General features: G+C 37.5%; 1 protein-coding gene across 7 annotated transcripts in view; it reads left to right on the top strand.

The window, feature by feature from the left end:
- The window catches only part of AKAP7 (A-kinase anchoring protein 7), a 79,847-nt gene that overhangs the window by 42,704 nt on the left and 20,863 nt on the right, over positions 1–16,280 (top strand). For all 7 annotated transcript variants that reach the window (XR_014795621.1, XM_084890886.1, XM_084890888.1 and 4 more), the window contains exon 7: positions 4,350–4,497. Coding sequence is in view for 6 of the 7 variants with exons in the window: in XM_084890886.1 (XP_084747012.1) it covers positions 4,350–4,497 (148 nt within the window). In the remaining variant the exon portion in view is untranslated. The remainder of the gene's footprint in view (positions 1–4,349; positions 4,498–16,280) is intronic.

Here is a 16,280-nt window from a genome sequence, read left to right as displayed (position 1 = left end):
GATTGTTAACTAATGTGAATTTTCATATTTCGTAGTGCTTTACTTCCTACATTGAAAATAGAGTTGGTTGCAGAGTAATATAAGTCTGAGCCCTCTTTTGTACATATTAAATTATACACATCATTTAGCTAAGCGTAAATGATATGGTGAGTGCTTTCTGAGTGAATGATTTCCATTACTTGTCAGAAGCAGCCATTAGATGATTCTAAAAATACTCATCATGCTCTCAGTGGCGTTTTTCCTGTATTGGCTGTTTGGGTACCAAGTTATCATCAACAGTGACGCTCCTTGGGGCATCATGGTACATTGTATCAAATGCTTTGAATATCACTGGTGATTTTCCCTAAACTGTGACTGAAACTAGGCTAAAGAGAAATAAAACTTCAGTAATTTCTAATGATTAAGAAAGTCTCGAAAAGCATTTTTTTAACATTTCTTACCACTAGTTTATTGTTTCAAAGTCTGATATCCTGTATTTAACTTCCAATTTTCTCTTTTAATGGTATGTTGTATAATTGATATGTCAGTTATACTGAGTACAATTATAAGTGGGAAAAACATATTTTGTCCATGTTAGCTCCAAGGCAAAATAATTTTCAAATCGAATACCAGTCATTCATTCAATCAAGCATCTTCGGAATTCCAGGATGGAAGCACCCTTAGCATGGTTTCATTGCAAATACCCTACATATTGTTTTTCTACATTTGAAATAACCCTGACTCTCTTAGCCTTTGCATATAAGTCAAATTTACCTACATTAACCATTTTTTTGTGTGATTTTCTCTGAGTTCTTCTAACATGTACCTCAATCAATCTTTAAATGACAAGTTACCTTGAAAAGGGTCTGGCCAATGAAGAAGAGAAGCAGGAAATAATTTTGGGGCTCAAAACCTGCCATCACTCAGCTTTTGACATAACCTTGCAGGGTGATGTCTTTGGGGCTATTTTTGCAACCCAATGATCTATTCAGAAAATAGAAGACTTCTTACCCTTATTCTAAATTACATCCAATTTTGATGTACGCATTTATATTCTTAGAATGCCAATCTTTTCTTTTATTATGAAAGAGAAATACCACCTGCTACAGCTGAATGGTAAGACTAATTCAGATAGATTTTACTAGAAAAGAAATATATTGACATGGGACAATGAGCCTGAAAATAAAACGTAATATATTGCCAAACAAAAAACTCTCTGGAGAATAAAGAGCATATTAATATTATACACGAGATAAAGCAGATTATCTGTTTCTGTATACTTTATTATTGAAGATGTTTTCTGATAAGTGCTTATAATTTCAGTGCCTCCTAGGACTCATGCCTCGTTGAACAGCTCTCTCTGTAAATTGAGTTAAATAATTCCATTGTACTCTCTAGCAAAAATGAACATCTTAAGGTTCATGTTGGGAGTATCAGTGAACAATTCTTGCAAAACAGTTGGTACCTTTTTGCTAAAATTAAATTAATTCAGCCTATAGGTTAGGTAGGAGGTGAATGTTTCCCTTATTTCTTACTTTAAAAAAAATGATACAAAATTCAAATGGAGATTATAGTGGCTAGTCGGTGCTGCTGGCATTGGTATCTGAAGGTTCTTCATTTTCTGCTAAGTTACCACTTGTCTTCTGTCTGGCCTAAAGCTCTGAACCCTCTGCCTCCCACATTTCCTACCATCCCGCAGCGCGCTCGCACACACACACACACACACACACACACACACACCCCACACTGCCATTTACTATATTTCACTTGTATAAGCACTTTCACAAAGTCACTTATTTAGTCCATATAACACTTGGAGGTAGGTACTGTTATCCTCATTTTACAGTTGAGGAACATGAAGGGAAGCCACATGGCTGAAAAATGGCAGAGCCTGGAGTTCAACTCATGTATTCTCACTGCTCCTCAGCATAATGGTCTGCTGTGGCATTCTGTTCACCAAAACAAAAGGAACCCACTCACCTTCATTCTTATTGTACCTTAAATGCATAGAATTTGATATTGTCAACAATCCTCCTTTGCATTTGTGACAGTTATTTATGGAGCACTTCTCCAGGTTAAGCACTGTTCTAGGCACTAGAAATATTTCAGTGACAAAAAAATCAGACAAAAATCCTTTTTCTTTGTGGAGCTTGCATTCTCATGGGGAGGGATACATAATGACAGACAATGGAAAAGTAAGCATAATAAAGTCAATTGCATAGTATGGTATGTAATGGTAACGCAGATGGTAAATGTTGTGGGAAAATATACATGAATCTATAGAAAGAGAGACGGGTAGAGAGGATTTGGAAGTACCTCTTGGGGCGGGAGTACGAATTAAATGGATGGTCAGGTGAGGCTCTTCTAAGCAAGGAATGAAAGGAGTGGGAGAGGGGCCACGAGGATATCTGGGAGAAGAACATTCCAGGAAGAGCGAACAGGAAGAATAGGCATGTTCATGGAAGAGTGAGGAGGCCAGGGAGGCTGGGGAGGCACAAGGAGAGCAGCCGGAGACCAGGCCTGAGAGGTTCAGAGTCGGCACAGCAGAACCTCGTGGGCTGTCCTGGGAATTTGACTCTTTGAGAGAACAAGGGACTCTTTGGAGAATTATCAAAATAGCTGGTTATTAAATACTTCTCATGGTACAATCACAACCCTATTAAAATAATAAATACTTTGTTTTGCAGAGAAAAATAAAATACATGATATAATTATAGTAACCATTTTGGGTGATTTAATCATAAAATTTTTGTGTGTTTTTTATATCTATTTAAAATTTTTAAATTAATTTTTGTGACTAAAAAGAGTAAATATGTATTCTAAGTATGTTTTGTAGTAAGATTTGTATAAATATATTCTGAAAACAATCTATATGTATAGAAAGGCTTGAAGGATATACACACCAGTGTTAATAACATAACTGTATATATAAAAGCCTAAAGCAACCAGCTGATAGGCCGACTGGCCAATAGCTATGACGCGCAATGACCACCAGCTCAATGCTGGAGCTGTTGAGTGACAGAAACTTTGCAGAGTGCCCTCTCACACTTCAGGACCCCTCAGGGGGTGACGGACTGCCAATTTTGGCCCTATCCCCATAGGCCAGGCCATCGGACCCCACCTGTCCGAGGGACCCTGTTCACTCCGCAGAGACCCTTCTGTGCAGCCTGCTGGGGAGGGACTTTGGGAGGTTGACTCCAGGGCGTGTCCAGCCCATCTCACCCAGTCCCGCCCTACCAGCCACCTTCTAATTAATTTCCTTTCAATGTGCATGAATCTGTGCACCGGGTCTCTAGTTTTATATAAATATGCTTGTGAATGATTTTTCTTTCTTTATTTCTAGTTTCTTCATATTTTCTATTTTTTAACCCTTCACAAATACTGCCAAGGTAATATTTCTAAAATTATAAGTGAAAAGGAAAAGTTCATACATTATCAGCCAGTAAATGTGCCCTGTATAGTGTTGTACCTTCTGAGATTGGGTGTTTTGGACTGAGATTGGGTGCAGGACCATTTGTATAGTAAGGGAAAACTACAGAGGTATCAAGGGCACCACACTGTAATTTTTCACCAGCTCTCTTTCTGCTATGAAAGCCACTGAGAATAAGGAGTGGCAAGTAGAGAAGAACTTGGAAGTGCCTTAAACCGTCTTTGATATGATTTATATATATATATATAAAAGCCCAGTGACAGAATGGTGGAACAACCAGAACTTCCAATCAACCAGTCGACCAGTCACTATGACGTGCACTGACCACCAGGGGCAGACGCTCAATGCAGGAGCTCAATGCAGGTAGCACTGCTTTGCTGACCAGGATGAGTGGCTGCTCCCGTAGTAGGAGCAGGCGATTGGCTGACTTGGATGAGTGACTGCTCCCACAGTGGGCTGATCCCCACAGGCCACACTCACCAGTGCACAAATCCATGCACCAGGGCCTCTAGTTCTTATATAAGGAATTGAAAAAGTGCATCCATCTTATTAACACTGTTATACACTATGAAATGTTATGAACCATATCACTTTTCAAAATTCATTTCTTCATTGTTGTTGTGGATAATTACTCTTCTTTATATCTCAAATTTCAACCTGATATACTTTATTATTTCTGAAACTTAAAATATGTGAAGTTTTGAATGTTGCCAGATTTAGACATAATATTATTTAATGTTTTTTTAATACAGCTCATCCTAGGCAAGGAGACTTTAAAAACAGCTTTCCAACAATTTTGTGATATCCATTTTCAAATTCTTAAAGCTAGTACTGTGTACCAAAATGTAATGTCAGATTCTAAAATGGTGATATAAATATATTTGCACTGGCTACCTAAATGAAATGATTGATTGACATGATTTTGTTTTGTCATTTCTAGGGAGTGAAAAAAATAGACCCTAAATTCTATGAAAAATTCATCAGTCACAGATTTGGAGATGAAATGCTACACCGCATTGATCTTTGCTCCATGCTGAAGAAAAAGCAAAGTAATGGTTATTATCACTGTGAGTCTTCAATTGTGATTGGTGAGTGCCTTTTGAAAAGTTTTTATTTAATTTTCATTTCTTTAATATTTTTACTTTTGATTTCTTTAGACTTATTTTGTCAAATATTTAGGACTATTGTATATGTTTTTCTCAAGGAAACATTTTTCTAAATATGTGGTTGGGGAATACTACATTGAAAATTGTGTAGAACAAATTTGGTATTCATATGTATCAGTCAAGATTTTAGTACATATAGTTTTTCTCCTTTTGTGGCTTAAATATAATTATAATGCATTCTTAAAATATTGATTTAAAATACACTTCAGTTTAATCTTATTTCATGAATATGAAGAAAGCATTTTCTCCAGTGAAGGCCTACATGACCACACCATTCTACACCAAGCATTTTCATGTTTGCTGCTTTTAATTAGGAATAGAATGTTCCAGCACATAAAGGTTCACTCTGGAAAGCCTTTGTAGGTGGCCTGCAAAGACTGAAAATTCATCCTTTGATTTCTTCCCTAAAGGAACATGTTTTGAGGGAAAACAAATACTCATACATAAATGCTCTAGCATCTCTCAGGAAGAAGGCATGTGATGAGATAGGCTCATACATACTCATGTTTTCGAGTGGAAAGTGTGCACAACAAAGCGAGATTCTGAGAGAACTGGAATAAGTCTTCCCCCACTGTCTGCAACGTGAGTGTATTTCAAAGGAGACTGATCTGTTGTGATTCAAATTTACTGCTTCAAACCAGGCACTATTCTTATAAAATCGTGGATGTCAAGACACCTCACATGAGAATACTTAAAGAAGATACATGATTCTAAATATTTCAAGGTCTTCAACCAAGATAATTTCTCTACACTTCAGCTTGAGAAACACACACACACACACACACGCACACACAAAAAAAAACCCAAAAACTATGGAAAGATATGCCCTGAAAGGATCTTAATACTGCAGCTTATTAAAGCACTTTAAAAAAATGTTCAAGCGACACAATTGTATTTCCGAATTCTCACTACAAATCTTCAAAGAAGTCATCATTTTACTTCTAAAGATTTTAGATACCCAGCATGCCATTTGAATTTTATGCTCTAAAATATTTCACATCGACTGTAAGGATTTTTTCCCCCAGAATCTCTTTCATGTTTTCAGAGTTGTCTTCCTGAAGTTCTGATTAGGACCAAACCTTTCTGTTTAGGTTCACTGTAAAAGGCAAATTCAAGTCCTTCTTATGGAATACAGATTTTGGCTAGTTTTCCACGTCTTCTCTGTAATTACTTTAGGCCAGCCTTTAAAGAGAACTATGCACTTCATGGCCCCTTCTGTTCCCACTTTCATTTAAAAAACAAATAAAAAAACCACGCAATATGTGGATTTTACAGAAGATATCGTGGGACTGCATTACACAGTTTATTGCATGCTTCACCTGTGTTGCCAATTAGACAGCTCTGCTCAGTTTACCCCAAATCACTTTGTTTAGCCACGGAATTTTCCTTTGCTTGCTCTTATCCAGCACAGTTTCTAAAATCCCCCCCCTATTATAGACAATTTCTGTAGATTATTTTTCCCTTAGGCTTCTTTATATCTCACCCTTTTCTAATTCAAAGCAATTTAGCTTACTTCAAACTCTACCAATTTTGCATCCCAATACTGATTATTTAAGATTATTTTTTAAATGTTTTTTCCCATTGCAAAGATTCTTTTTTCAGTCACATTTAACAATAATATCTACATCGCCCTAGCTGATTTGGCTCAGGTGATAGAGCGTTGACCTGTGAACTGAAGGGTCCCGGTTTGATTCCATTCAAGGGCATATGCCCAGGTTGTGGCCTAGATCCCCAGTAGGGGGTGTGCAGGAGGCAGCCGATCAGTGATTCTCATCATTGATGTCTCTCTCTCTCTCTCCCTTCCTCTCTGAAATCAATAAAAATATATTTTAAAAAAATAAATAAAATTAATATCTGTACCTAAAATGATGATTATTATTTTTTCATTTGTGCTTTTAATCTACATTATGATTATTAATGTAAGTGCCTAGCAAACTCCCCTAGCACTCCACATGCTCAGTACAGATGATTAACACAGAAAACCAAGTATTAAAAGTGGGTGTGAAATAGGGATTTAGTTTTAGGAATACATTTTTATAATTTTTTTATACCACTCCAACCTTAGTCTGTCTTCCAAAGATGACAAATTAGCAGCCTTTCATGTTGTACTTTTTGGAACAGGATTGTTGTTCTTGTTGGCCTGTTTGTTTTCTTCTCTTTAATTTGAATAACATGCCAATAATTGGTGACTTCACGTAAAAAATCTGGGTCTCTGCCATGTTCTGAATAATTTGGTCCCACATTCTTGCATGGCAGGGATTTCCTGGATGCAGTAGTGGACGCATTGACCTTGAAAGTAGCTGCCTTTTATCATTCCCCCTAACTCTACTGATTTTCTTATAAAGTTTGCTTAACTGTTCACTATCTGCTTGGCTCCTGAAGGCACTAGAGTTTGGACCCCCTGCCAGCTGTTGCTGATCCCTGTGTCTACTTTACATTTCCAAGCTGGGCATTATCTCCATCTTCTGCCTTCTGTACCTGTATGTGGAGTGTTAGGGGAGATTGCTAGGATGTGAAAGTAATATTCATATTTTCAGATATAAGGAATAGTACTACATTTTTGTTCTCTCATAATCAAAACTTTAGGTGACATTAGGCTTACTTAGCATCGGGCTAGAACTCTTTACAAACCCAACTGCACTAGCCAGTTATAATTCAAATCCTCCATCCACCCACTTCCCTAAAAGGGAAGAAAACCAAGAATGAAATACAGTTCAGATCTCCTAGGATGATGAAAGCTGTTCTCTGTGAGCTACTTACTGGAGCTGGGTGAATTAATTTTTCTCAGGCAGCTATGTTCCACTTATATTTCCTTAGGGAAGGTCATTGACTAAATGACATCCTTTGCAAGACTGATGAGCAATTTATTGTGCTTGCAAAGACTAGTTTACTTTCAGCTATCAGACATATAGAGAGCAGTAGGGAATTTGGAAAGGTCTAGAAGGTATTTCTTTTGCAAGCTAGTGTGTTTCTTGATAATTTCTGCAAGCAGAGGTGGAACAATGATTTTCTGGGAATGCCAACCATTTTTTGTTTAATAATAATTCATCATTAATTTAATATTATTGAACATATACAATGTGTATACCCCTCTCTTGGATATCACGAAATACAGAGGACTGTAAGACATTCTCCTTAAGAGTGATATGAGTCAATGGGCAGCTGAGATTACACTTGAGAAATGGAGTAGGAAGAGTAGATGGATAGGGCTTGTCAATAATGGGCTTTAGTAAAGGACACACTGGAAGATGCTTATAATTTTACCTTCTGGGAGAATGTGAGGTTGGTGAATGCCAGAGTTTGGATAAATTAGGAGATCGAGGAGTAACAGATGGAATGTAGAGAAAGGGTTTTATTCTAGGAGCATTAGGTGTGGTTTACAGGGGTGGAGAACAATGGACTGGGATGCAGGGTAGGGACAGTATTAGTGGTAGGGAGGACACTACAAAGACTGTAGTGATGGAGTCTACTGTCTAGTTAGTGGAGGAAGCCACAAAGGAGGAGGTTGCTTGGTTTGTGTGTTTGAGGAGTTGGTGAGGGAGGTAGGAAAGGAGATGGGCACAGTCACACCCACAGAGGCAGTGACTATGCAATAAAGGAGACTGAGTAGACAGATGTGGATAAAAAGATGGTGAAGTTTACTGCTCACCGTAATGACCCAGGATTGGAGCTTCAAGACTATAGCATGATGCAGTGAAGGGGGTGGGGTTGTGCCAACTGTAGGCTCAAATAGAAGCAAACAGGTCTGCACAGGTATGGTGATAGTAGAAGAAAAATGTCAGCCATATTCAGATAAGTTAGAATCATCACAGCTATAGTCCATTCCTTCTGTATCAAAGTCCAAACAGATCAGACCAAGATAATCAGACCTTATGGGCTGAAACTCTATGGAGAATTCTGAGTTGAGTCAATGAATTTATTCTATCCAGATGTCCATGCTTTTTGAGAATCACCGTTAAGAGACCTGAACAGCTTAGACCAATCCAGTGACTATCAGTAGCGACATCCAGGTGGTGGTTCAGCCTAAAGAAAAGGACTTTTGGGATTGCATCTGGGAGATCCTCAACCCTGACTTTGGTGTCCTAACCTTCAGTGGTTCTTTACCCTTAGGGGCTAGGGCACAAATATCAGTTCTTAATGGGGAGGCAAATGGTCAGTAATTTTTAAGAGTATAAAGAAGTCCTAAGACCAAAACATTGAAGAGTTGCTGCTTTAGTTCATGGTTCAATAAACCATGAGATAATTTAGTCCTTAGACAACTCTCCAAAATTAATTTTTATCAATGTTTCTAGTCATTCCTTTCAACAAATTAATTTTGATGGCTACTCAGCTATCTCTCTATAAAATATAAACTGGTTTGATAATTTCCATTCAAATATTCATTCTGTGGTAAAAATGTAACAAGTGCAAAAATACCCCAAACTGACAGTGCATATATTGTATGTATGAAATGTCTTATTTAAAAAGCATTATTACGTGAAATTGATATTTTATACAAATAGCTCTTTGTGGTGGGCAGTACCAACATTTTGTCTTTTTTTTTTTTTGCATAAGCTGTCAGGGAGATGATTAATAAAATTTTATCTCTATTTAGACCAATGATTTCCAACCTTTTTCTTCTCATGGCACACGTAAACTAATTACTAAAATTCGGGGGCACACCAAAAAATATGTTTTGGGCTGATCTGATCCCCGCAAAATAGATGTAACTTTGATTCATTCATACTAGATGGCTATTGTTGTGTTGGCTGTTATTATTTTTTATTTTTATTTGACAATATAAGGGAAAAGAGGTCAGTTCTTCTGACTAAATAGTTCGGTATTGCATGTTTTAAAAATTCTTGTGGCACACCGGTTGAAAATCTCTGACTTAGACCAATTAAGATGAATCTATTTCAGGCATGTTAGAAGAGGGAACTAGTTTATCATCTGAGGAAAGTAGACATTTCTTTTTACTTGAAAACTTTAGCAGTTGAAAATTTTCTCTGTTCAAAATTATCAAGTAATTTAAGAAGAACTCCATAGACAGTGTTTTATTATTTACTTTATGACACAGAAATTGAGTGACCATATAATTTATCATTCACTTGGTGTAAGTATGCTATGCTGGGGTAAAAGAAGCAAACTAAAACTACCCTTGTTTAACTGGGACTGATGTCATCCTTCCTGGAAAGCATAGTGTTCTTTAAAAAGCAGAGCTTTTCACATGTTCAAATGCAGTATTTCAGATGCCAATCTGGCTCCTTTTTGTAATCGACTTATCCTCTTCTGAACTGTTTGCTTTTGATGAAACATGTCTTGTAAGAAGAAAGTGTTTGGAGTTTCACTGTTATATGCCCCTATAAAAATGGAAGGCAATTCATAATCAGAACCCTCATCTTATTTCTTATATCTGTCTGAGTTAGAGGAAGTAACTGAGAAAATTAATCTTAGTGATGGCTCACTGTGTTTTAACTGGTGTATCAGCTATTAATCTGGATGCTAACACAAAGTGGCAGCTGTGGCTCAAGCTATTTTGAAAATTCAACCATCTGTTGGCCTGGTTTCAAACCTTATGATTTATATTAGCTGCTTTAGGAACCCTACATATTAAAGGGGCAGTGCTATGTGATAAATTTAACTGTCAGGCAAATTAGAATGATGCAGTAATAATTTGTTATTTTATGATTTATTTGTAGAGCCTTCAATTTTATTTTATTATTTTTTCAATTTAAAAAAAATATTGTATTGATTTTGTACAGAGAAGGGAGAATGATTGAGAGTTAGAAACATCGATGAGAGAGAGTCATCGATCAGCTGCATCTTGCACACCCCCTACTGGGGATATGCCCGCAACCAAGGTACATGCCCTTTACCGGAATCGAACCTGGGACCCTTCAGTCCCCAAGCCGATGCTCTATTCATTGAGCCAAACCGGTCTCGGCGAGCCTTCAATTTTAAGTGTATTTTGGAAAGCATGAAAACATTTTCCCATGTGTATGCTTATTTTTTAAAATTTATTTTTCAATTGCAGCTGACATATAATATTGTATGAGTTGTAGGTGAACAGCATAGTGATTAGACATTTATCTACCCTACAAAGTGATTATTCCAATAAGTCTAGTACCCATCTAACACCATCAAGTTATTACAATATTATTGACTATATAGTGAATATTGAATTCCAGACTTAAAAAAATGAACTACATGAATGAAATGATTGGAGTGCAGAGTCTGTGGTTAAACAAAGTCACCAGGATACAGCTAATTAGTGTTAGGAGACCCTTCCAGTTGCCCAAGTTATGGCTGACTAGTCCTATTGCTTAATTGTCTCTGTATACATTTTCACCACACTGAAAATGCTTATTATTTTTTAAAGTTCCAAGCACAGTGCCTGACAAATAATGTTATAAAATGTTAGTTATTAATATTAATACAAGTTGTATCAGAATACTTATCACAGCAGTATTCTTTTCTAACACCAAAATGCCCATTTCAGGTTATATAGATTTACATTATTCTTAATATTTTCCTTAAATTGGCATGTGATTAACATTGGTGCATTTTCAAAATAAAAAAAATCTCTCTGTGTGTATACACTAGTACACATGGGCAAAAGGAGATTTATAATTATGAGTACATGATATACTTTATTCTTGTATTATTAGTTATTGTATTATTTTCCATACAAACAACTGTAAACTTACTTTTGCTCCACCATGTATATGATTTATGTATAATATGTAAATACAGTGTTGAAGATAAAAACTTGACTTTTGGGAGGAAAACAATAAATTTGGCAAATTTATTTAACGTAGTGTTTAAACTAAAGAATTAATTTGCTAATGTGGTGAAATCACAAGGGACAAACATATGAAATAGATTTTCTTCTTCATTTTAGTGGAGGAGTTGGAAAGGATGCAGAATAGAGTGTAATAGAGAGAGAAAAACAGTGACCCAGAAGTCCCTAGAGAGAGACAGACCTGGTCTAATGGCCACTGCCACTTCTTAACTAGGCAGCCTTATGACCCCAAGCCCATAAGATAGAGGTAATAATGGCAGTTACCTCATAAAAACGGGAGAAAGGAATAAGATAATGCCTGAACAGCATTTAGCACCATGCCTAACACATATGCAGTATTCACATACTAGTGCCCATTATTATTGCTGTTATTTTTTCAATTTGTATGTAGAATTCTTCAAACCAGTACAGAAAAGGCCAAAGATTGACTTAAGGAAGGCTTAGAATTTCTAAAAAGTCAAAAATTTTTTTCTTCTTTATAAGTAGTACACTGTTCTAGGAATTAGGAAAAACTTTAGACTCTGAAAGATTGTTAAACACTGGAACAATGTGTTAAGGGGTTTGTGAAATTTTTGTTGTTGTTGTTGTTATTTTTTTAAGGGGGAAGAGATAGTACCATTTATGAGGTCATCTAACCTGGAGGCCTGAGTGACCTCATGAAATTTATTCCAACATTTTAATTCATAAGTTCTCTAAAAAGTGTTAAATTGTGTTTTAGTTTTTGCCAAAGCTAGACTTTCTGATTAACTGGAAGAGAGGTAATACTCTCTCACTGTCCAGCCCTGGCTGAAATTCCAATCCACTGTATTCTCCTTTTGTTATGTATTTACTCTTAAAAATAGGAATTGGAAGGGACAGTGTGACTGTAGTGAGTAAATGGCTCTTGGAGATAGCACCCTGGCAGAGTGAGCTTGGGATTCATTGATCTGCCTGATCTATCAGTTCATTCCTAGCTCCCTAGGGGCATTTGAAGAGCTGCTGGCTGCTCACATAGAGACTCCTCTTCACTGTTAAACTTCTTTGGTCTCTTTATGTTGTTATAATTTATTGAACAGATATTTATTGAACTCACCAGGTACCAGGCATTATGCTGTCTGTATATCGAAGATCGAAGATGTAGTGAACTTAATGGGTACTTTTAATTTGGCTGGGTTTGAGCTGAAAATGAGAATGTGGGAAGGGAGACTGGGGAAAGGGAGGTGCTTTCCAGTTGAATAGCTACTCACAAGAGTATAAGAAATTCATTCTGCATATGAATTACTTGTCATTTAGGTCTTATCTTAATTCACATCTTATTTTGTAGGGGATGGGGGCCATCAAAATTTTGGAGTTTAAAATATCACAGTCTGGCTGAAACCGGTTTGGCTCAATGGATAGAGCGTAGGTCAGCAGACTGAAAGGTCCTGGGTTCAAATCTGGTCAAGGACATGTACCTTGGTTGTGGGCACATCACCAGTAGGGGGTGTGCAAGAGGCAGCTGATCGATGTTTCTAATTCTCTATCCTTCACTCTTCCTCTCTGTAAAAATTCAATAAAATATATTTTAAAATAAATAAATAAATAAAATGTCACGATCTGATTTATGCTTTAGAAAGGTCACTCCACCAGTAGTATAAACCATGGTGATTGAGAGGGATCAGGACACTGAATCAGCAAGATGAGTAAGAAGGCTGCATGCTAGTCTAGGCAGGTCTGATAATAGCCTGCTGGTAGCATTTGCAGAAGAGGTGAGAAGGAGCAATGCATTGCAGATCTAGGTCGGCAGGAGAATCAGTGTTTTCAGTACAGGGTGGATGGTGAAAGATGGCAGAATTCTAGGATAGCTGCTGGATGTGCTAGTACATGGTAGTGTCCTATACTAGTGTAGAGGATAAAAGAAAAAACAGATTTTGGTGACAAGAAGATGATGAGTTTGACTTTAGACATAATAAAGCACCTGTGGACAAATTAAGGGACAGGTTCCAGAGAGAGGTCTGGGACACAGGAGATATATCTGAGAGATGGATATGGGATTCAGTGGCATTAGGTTGGTAGTTAAAGCTTTGGTTATGAATGAAGTAGCTGAGGGGTACTGGGCAACCTAGGACTTCAGACTAGTTTTGCAGCTAGTTACCTGAGATAACTATTGTAGAGGAAGGAAGGAGACCTTAAACGAAGGGACTAGGAAGAGATAAAAGGTTGTGGAACTTATTTAAGTCAACATGACATCCATTTATTGTTTCTTGTTGGTCTATGCAATCTGGACAGCAATGACATAAAAATTCCTTTTACTATTCAAATTTACTTCATCTATTCTACAGAGAAACTTGTTCTGATAAAACCAGGGTTAATGAGGGTTAAGGAAACATGGAGTGTAAGTTCACAGTTTTGCTGCTTGTTCTCCAGCTATGCATTTAGCAAGAAAGATGTTTATAAGTATGGCATACATTTAATCACATATAATAGTTTTGTATTTTTTTTATTAGCATGATACTCTTTTTCAATGGTTTGCTGTTTAGGGCTTTTTCTTTTGTTGTCATACAAAATTATTTATAGACCCTTTAAATCATTTGCCTAATTTTAATTGACCAAACAGGGGATTCACATTTTTATTGAAAGAAAGGTAAATACAGAACTCCAGTGGACTCCAGTTTTGCCTGTTCTGAGTCCATTTTCTTTCCTTTCTTCCCTTTTGGCAGAGGTTCTCTCTTTCCTTCCTCGCCCCCTGCCCTGTCTTCTCTGTAAGATGCTGGGCTTCAGGGCATGTGAGCTGTCACTTTAGCCAGCAGGGTAGTGGGTCCATCCTTCTTGCCAGTGGCATGTGACTCCATTCCGATCTGTGAGGAGAAGTCTGCTTGGGCCTCAGAGAACAGTGTTCTGGCTGATGCATAAAAATTATAAAGAAGAGAATGTCATTTTTTACTTGGAAATCGTTGAGTACACATGTGTGCCTGGATTTAGCAACCACCACGGGGGACACCAGGTGAGCACATGTGCTGAGCCTGGGAAACTAAAATGGTGAATCTGGATGATCTTGTTAAACTCCTGAATTAACCTACCGTGGAGCCACTCTGCCCTCAGGTTACAGAGATGGCATTATTTTTTAATGTCAGAAATGCTTTTCAGATGTGAAATAAGAGACCTGTTAACAGAAAATAGACTCAGTGCATTGGTTTTATGGGTATTTAAACAACAGTCTGACAGTTACCTGCTGATGTTAGAAGTATCCACAACAGAATGAATACTGACGTAGTGTATCAGAAGAATGTCAGCCTGGGTCATGGCAGATCATGACACAATCTAAGACCTGCCAAAGCCAATCTTGATGTAACTGCATTTCATTTAGTATAGTGAATTTTCTTTTTATTGCCTTGGGGATTTACTTTCACTTCATTATCCCTTTAAGTATTATTATAGCGGGGGATGGGGGGGGGAGCTTTAATAATAATGCATTGAATTATTAAGGTACTTCTTATTTGAAGTCTTCAGATCCTTTCCATAGCAGGAAATGTAACTTGTTCTTCTCCAAGGTCAAGTAGTGGACCACTTTCAGAGCTAAATTTATATATTGAGGATATTATTTACCTAAAGAATAATTAGGACACGTGAAAACCCCTAATAAATTTAGGGACTTCGGACCCAAATTCTATGTTGTTTATATTGTGAAACTAAAAATATCTGACCGTTGGGTCCCCTTGGCTTTTCTGAAGTATATTTTTTTCTTTCTGCGAAGGATTAAGCGATTAAGACACTTGAATAAGAAAGCAGCCATGTCAGGTAATACAAACACTGGCCTGCCAGCAGATTAGTGTATTCTTTGTAGTGTGTGCACTGTTTTTAAAAAATAGGTTTTAACATCCAAATGTTTAATTTGTCCTTCAGTAAGTAACTCATGTCAGTTGCTGTGACTTTATTGTTAGTGCTTAAAAGAAGGACAGATTGTAAAAAGCAGGGCTGAGCAGCACATGGAAGATGACTGTTACCGGCCTTTGTTCTCGTGTTCCTGCATTGCCTTCATAAAACTGTCCCGTAGGATTTACCACAGTGCGAATGCCGGGCGAGTACGCTTGCATCTCCAGGGGCGTGCCTCCGTGTACCTGCCTCCTCCCTCCTTCCGCCCTGTCTTTCTCACTTCCTCTGGCTGGACATTTCTGCTGGAGAATTAACTTCACCCCAGGAGCTGATTTAATTATCACATGGGCACATATAAGTGTTTACTAGATTGTTCTTTGAGTCAAATTGGATGACAACATGGCATAACATAAATTCGAGCTGTCCAAACTCGCAGTGTAACTTGTCAGTCCTTCTTCTTCCAGCCTTCTCTCTCCAGAGCCTGACTGCTTTCGTTTCTCCAAACGGGGGCATAAATTCTTCTCCCTAATTTATCTCTCACCAATTCTGAAAATGCCTTCAACCCCAACATTGGTTAAGGTTGATTCACACATAGGAAAGAACTGACTGAATCATAAGCATGGAGGAGGCATTTGCGAATTGGCGTCAAGCAGGGATGCATCAGATTTAGAAGTGGCCACTGTGGGTGGGTAAAGGACTTCTTTTGGAGCTTGGGTTATTTGCTTGTTTCATCCCCCTTTCTAATATGTACTATTTCTAAACTGAAAAATACAGGCACATACTAGTAATTCTACAGTTATTTTTAGTTTAAAGTTTATTTATTTATTTAAATGATGCTAATTATTTGCACAATTAAAATCCAGGTGTTATTTTTAAATCTTTATTGTTGATGGTGTTACATAAGTCTTCACCCCCCTCCCCATTAATCTCTTCCAGCCTGCTCCATTCCCCCATCCCAGGCCTTTACCACCCCATTATCTGTATCCATGGGTATGCATACATATAGGTGGGAAGAGATCAACCAATGAACTTCCCACCTATCCTCCCTTGCCTTCCCTCTGAGATTCAACAATCTGTCCTTGCTTCTGTGTCT

This window comes from Pipistrellus hanaki, assembly GCF_964339955.1.
Source record: "Pipistrellus hanaki genome assembly, chromosome: 7".
NCBI lineage: Eukaryota > Metazoa > Chordata > Mammalia > Chiroptera > Vespertilionidae > Pipistrellus > Pipistrellus hanaki.
The sequence above is the reverse complement of the archived record's forward strand: the minus strand, read 5'-3'. Positions and strand labels throughout refer to the sequence as shown.